Below are 6,000 nucleotides of genomic sequence, written 5' to 3'. Positions count from 1 at the left end.
TTGCCAACTTGTTTTTCCAACAAAAATTCAGAGAACTTAAAGCATGACTACATGCACACACTCACCCAGAGCAAGGGCATAGATCTGCCTACAAACAAGTCTTCTGTATGACTATTTGCCAATTAATAAAAGTGTGGGAATTTAGAAGCCAGCTAAGTTTGTAGATGCTCTCCCACCATGTAACTGCAGCGAATAAGTATAGCTTTCCTCCTGAGTCACAATATATGTTAAGTAGATTTACATGATTTATGATAGGCCCATTTTTTCATATGCTATTCCCATTTCTGACTAATTCAACATTCTTATTCGCCCGACTACTAGGAAATAGAGAGAGACGATGGGCAAGATAATATCTTTTATTGGCTCAACTTCTGTTGGCCAGAGAGATGAGCTTTCAAGCTTACACAGAGCTTTTCTTCGGGTCTGGGAAATGAACTCAAGAGTGTCACAGCTAAATACAACATGCAACAGATTGTTTAGCGTAAGTAGTTAACACCTATTTCAAGGGACCATTTATGTGAAGTTGCCCATTAACATCCCTCCAGTCAAAGGAGGGGAGGAAAGGGATGGCAGCTGAGGGGGAGTTGTAGATTGTGGTAGTAAGTCAAATCCAGTGTCTCTATTCAGTCCATGATTTTGTGTGTCTTAAAGTAATAAAAGCTATTACCTTACTCACTTTGTCTCCCCAACACAGCTACAACAACACTGCATATTAGGAAATATGTCACTTTCCATTTTTGAAATACTTGTCTTACATTTCTTGTAAGATTCATTCATTCAAGCATCTTCTGAAATTGTAATGGACTGCTGACCCTTGTCTAGTGGCAAATCCTATGCATTTATTGTTTATATCCATGTATGTTTCCTATTATTTGGAACACCATCTGTACAGAAGTTTACTTGGGTGTGTGGTCTGAAATGTAGATCATTTGATGGTGTCCAACTATTCCCTACACAGTTGAATCATCAATATTTTTTGAAGTTACACTTTACTTTTAGTACTAGATGGAATAAGTATCTTCCGGGGCAAGTATTCAAAAATTAAATTATGTGAACTATGGAAAAGGGTAGCTAAGTCAGAAGATAAATGTAATGGGAACACTTGAAGAATCAATGTGCAGCAAGCAAAAGCTGATAACTCATGGCGCGTTATTAGAAGAGATGTGTCAATTGCATTTAATTGAAAGTGCCAAAGAAAAGGAAGATACTACTTAACTCAGGAAGTTAGACCATAGTGAGAAAATGAAAGGCCCTTGGCAGTGACAGTAACAATAGCAATGAAATTTTTTGCTAGTAAGGAAACATGATATTAAAAGGCTGGGAAAGAAAATTTCTAAAACTTTGCATGCCAACAATTGACTGGGACACCAATTCAAAGGCATGGGTGTAAATGCAACAATAATATATTTAACAGGGTTACATATGCATCAAGAATAGATTTATCCCAACTTCCAAGAGAGCACGAGGCCAAGAGAGAAAACAAAAGCAATACTTGAGTTTCCAACAAGAGTTAACAGAAAAAGTAGCTTTATACAAAATCAAAGAGTCAAGGAGTGGCACAGGAGAAATACAAGCAAGAAAGCAAAGACTAGTTTCAGTAAGTTGGAAGGCGTAAAAGATTTATTAAAGTCTAAATATGAAACAGTGGCAGGAGTAAAAGGTTACTAGTGTGGAATCACTGAAAAACCAAGCAGAGACCCTTGTCAGAGGACAAGCAAATGGCTGGAGAGCTAAATAAAACTCTCTCAAAGAACCAACACCATGTCCAAATAAATACACCACAGGCAGGTGAAAAACTATCAGTTTGCTTGCAAAACTAAAAAGTGCATATATTAAGTCACTCAACTCAGATTATTTACACTTCAGAATATGAAGGAGCTCTGATACCAATTGGTAATCTCACTATCATTCATAGTCAATCTGTGAGGCATTGTGTCAGTGGTTTGGAGAGTGTCTAGTTACAATCTTTAAAACAAAGGATGTACTAAAGAGCAGCAACCAGAAGACATCTAACTCTTAACTTTAAAAAATGAAAATGCTAAACATGTAGAGAATGGGTTGAAGATTCAGGGGTTTAAATGAGAACCAAAAATTTAACAAAAATATACCAAGCAACAGAGGTCTTATGAGTCACCCATGACGAGTGAACATGTTTTTAAATGGTATTAAACTGCACCTACATTAGTTACAAAGTCATGTTTAAAACCTTATTCACTAAGCCATTTTTAAAGAGGACCTATTCTAGTGTAGACAGGGCCTAAAATCAGGCAGGTTATATATTGTCAAGGGGAATGGGTTTCATTTTAGTAAAACTTTTGACAAGGAACCAAAAATACTTGGCTATCCACATATAGATCGTAGGCATAAAAGGAGATAGAAATATGGTTAAATAGCATCAACAAAGGACAATGGAAGTCAAGGGGGTTAAGTAAATCTGGAGCTTTCTGCTGAGCCATTTGGAAAGAGTCTTACTGGTTGCTTGGCCTAAATACCATGTGTAACTTTTTCCAGCTTGCCCAAATTCATATTCCCTGCCAGCAGGTGTATACTAGAAGAATACGAGAAGTGTTAATGAAATTAAAGGAATTGTGGGTGGATGTTTCCTCATAAATGCAAAAACAGGGAGGTAAACTTGGATTGTATTTCAATCAAGAATTCCTAGGAGGTCTCAAATTATCACGAGCCAGATGATAGTCTAGCACAATGTAACTTGGTGTATTAGGTGTTAATATCACACTGCCACTTGAATCTCTCTGGCAGGGTGGAACCTCTGAGGCTGCAGGTTTGGCAGCACCATCTGAACCAGCTTTAATGGAAATAGCAATAGGTCCTACAGAAATCACTGATGTCTGCACAGGAGATACATGTGATGGCTATTCCTTTTTTTTTTAGTTAATATTTAAAGATCTAAAACAGAGTTATGACTATCTATCTAAAGGAATAGTATATGGTGACACCAGGATTTGAATTATTAATATTTTGATAGATCTATTTCAGAAAGATTTAAACAGCTTAGAACACTGGTCTGTGAAATGGCTAATGGATTTTAGTGAATGTAAGTGTCAAGTAATACATTTTAGATAAGTAATGAAAGCAAACTATAGGTTTGAGTAAAGAAATGGAAATTTAATTACAATAAAAGGGCCTTGGGTAGGATTAGCAGTAATATGAAAAAAAGGAACACTGTTTTATTGCAACAAATGTGGGCAATGTGATCTTAAAGTATTTCAAAGAAAGCTGTAAATCAAATGTGAAATCATGCTGTTGTGGTGAGGCTATCTGGTATATTACATCCAGTTTTGGGTATCTGTTGGGATGTACACATTTTGGAAAGTCCAAGGGAAAAAAACACCTAAAACTGATCAAAAAGTATGGAAGAGTCTTAGAAATTATGACAGGATTGGGATTCTTCAGTTTTATGCATTTGGTAGAATGGGAAGCTGGGAAATTTACTGCTATATGTAAGTGTCTGAAAGGGGAGTGCAGAGTTTGGATCTGTTGGGACTAAACAGCAACACATGCCCACACTAATTTTAAAAATTAGTTTAAATTACAGAGTTTACCATTACTCCATCAGAGGGTAATTAATGTTTTAAATTCTCTTCTCTCAGAGGTATTGACAGGATGCACCTTAGAAGTGTTCAAAAACTCAGTATAAGAGGAGAAAGAAGTGGACAGTTAATTTGGACACCAATATAACCCTGTAAACACCAATGATTCTTGTTCACATCCAAATTGGGATTGGTAAGGAATTCTCCTCAGGACATATTGGTAGGTACCTTTTTCTTATTTTACCCTAGAGCATGGAGTATCTGTTTCTATCAATTTATGAAACACTTCAAGTCCAAATTTGTGCTTCAGTGAAATATTTTGTATCAATGCCAAAGATTCCCAGGTCTTAACACAATTAGTAACTGTCTTAAATTATGTAAAAATAGAACTTAAATCTTTGCAAAATATTTCTGCTCTAATTTAGTCAGAAACTAGATTTAGGAAAGGTTCCAGTCTACATGTTAAAATAAAGGGCTAAGTTCTGGCTAATCGTAGCAGGTACACTGGGAGAGAAAACGAGTGCAGTACACAGCCTTAAAACTCCCTATTCTCAGCACACCCGCAGAGATGTAGAATGCTGCTGACAGTGCTCCTGGAGCACACAGGATGCCCTGTTGTATTCCACACATTGAGGGATAGCGCATAAGCTTCTGCCTCTACCGTTCATCTGCCAACAGGCACTTTTTATCCGTAGCTGTAAGTAGTCCTGTACAGAGCATTCCAATTGATTTTTCTTTACAAACACAGAATGCCCCATACTATCCGTCTGCTGCAGCTCCTCACTCCAGAAACAAGCAAGGGCACAACTGGGTCTTTCAGCAAGTACAGCACAAGTAGAAACATAACAGTTTAAAGAGGCAGCTTTTCTGAGTTGTTTTTTGCCGACCCAAAAATAAAACCAATTCATTATTATGAACCTTTATTAAGCGGCTCACATTTCAGTATAAATCACACTAAAAAGATTTTTTTAAAAAAGCTATTTACACTACAGTGCTGACACATTTAAAATGAAAAAATTGGTATAAATAAGCTCTATGGAAAAGCCTGGAATTGTCAAAAAGAATTCTGGCTCATCTTACAAAAAATATATATGTTAAATGTCAGCTCTACTCTAAAACCTACAACTCAAATTATTTAAAGACTTCTTTATGTTAAACCTGCAGTGTTTACAGTGCATCTGGCCCTAAGTGCTTTGATACTTCACAGTTATGGACAGGCACTGAGGAATGTTACAAAGCTACATAAACTATTTTTCTGTAACAGATGTGAGGGCAAGTCACAAGCTTGCCTCACAGAATTTATGAATCTTTACATTATTACGTCATTAAGTTTAAAAAAGAATTTAAAACGATATGTACAAATTTAGCACAAAAAGTCATCTTCTCTTTGTCCGTGCAGATTTGGATATGTTGAGCCCTGTTGTCTTGTATCATACAGATTTATGTGACTTCCAGAACACAACTTATCCTGTAAATCTTTGTTGCCAGGTTCAAATTTAGAGTCTACTTCAAACTTAAATCCTGTCAATTCAACATTATCCAATTTTCCTTTAACATTCTGACATTCCATATCATTAGGTGCCACTGTCTTCTCAGGAAGATCAACATTCATGGATTTCTCTTTATTTCGGTGAGATGCAATAGGTTCATGTTTTATCTGTGTGAATTCCTGCTGTACATATTTAGTTTGCAGAGCATCTGAAAATTTGGTGTCTTCGGAGGTATTTTTGCTTATCGTACAGATGATGTTGTCAGTCTGAAGTCCAATAACCGAAGACATGGGGTCTGCAGATGTGCCTGCTTCATAGATGCTTGTATTTTGAGAAACCTCTCCCTCTGAGTGATATAGCTTGAGCCGGATGTGCCAAGCCAAACTGCATACAGCTGAAACTGTCTTGAACTGGTGCACAACATTCCTTGGAATAAAATAAATGTCATTATCATATAGTTGAATCCTAGCATATCGAATGCCTTCCCTTCGCAGTTGGTTAAGTTTTGCATCATCAACCCACTGGACACACTGGAGGAGGAAAAGTGAGAATAAATATGAAAAATCTATTCTAAAACATGAGAAATATTCCTGATTAATAATTCACAACATGTTTACCTGTGAGAGTGGAGGCTCATGCAAATCTAACTGCATTCGCTGAACTACCTCTAAGAAATCTTCAGCATGAAAACAAATTACATCTTTGGTTATACGAGGTTGCTCAGGCCTGTACAAAAAAAAAAAAGCAGTCAGTGATACGATTTAAATTGCTACAGACTTTGCTTTTTTCTTGCTACAGATACTAAAACAGAATCTAAAAAAGAATTTTACAACTCAAGTTTGAAAAGACATTTAAAACACCTGTTAGAGTGACTAACTCTTCAACTACAACACACTAACCACACTCAGGAATATAAATAAGTTTCTACTTAATTATTGGCAACAGAAGCACTAATAGCG

At 36.5% G+C, this 6,000-nt stretch overlaps 1 protein-coding gene across 2 annotated transcripts in view; it reads right to left on the bottom strand.

The window, feature by feature from the left end:
* Window positions 1-3,111: 3,111 nt before the first annotated feature.
* Window positions 3,112-6,000, bottom strand: part of RSBN1L (round spermatid basic protein 1 like) — a 96,376-nt gene continuing 93,487 nt past the window's right edge. For both annotated transcript variants that reach the window (XM_067564529.1, XM_067564531.1), the window contains 2 exons: window positions 5,659-5,767; window positions 3,112-5,571 (listed from right to left, as the gene is read on the bottom strand). In XM_067564529.1, the coding sequence (XP_067420630.1) occupies window positions 4,915-5,571; window positions 5,659-5,767 (766 nt within the window). In that variant the 3' untranslated portion in view covers window positions 3,112-4,914. The remainder of the gene's footprint in view (window positions 5,572-5,658; window positions 5,768-6,000) is intronic.

Source organism: Emydura macquarii, unplaced genomic scaffold (assembly GCF_026122565.2).
Source record: "Emydura macquarii macquarii isolate MOO-44397 ecotype Brisbane River unplaced genomic scaffold, CSIRO-AGI_Emac_v2 contig_2636, whole genome shotgun sequence".
NCBI lineage: Eukaryota > Metazoa > Chordata > Testudines > Chelidae > Emydura > Emydura macquarii.
Note: the sequence above shows the minus strand (reverse complement) of the source record. Positions and strands in the feature narration are given on the sequence as shown.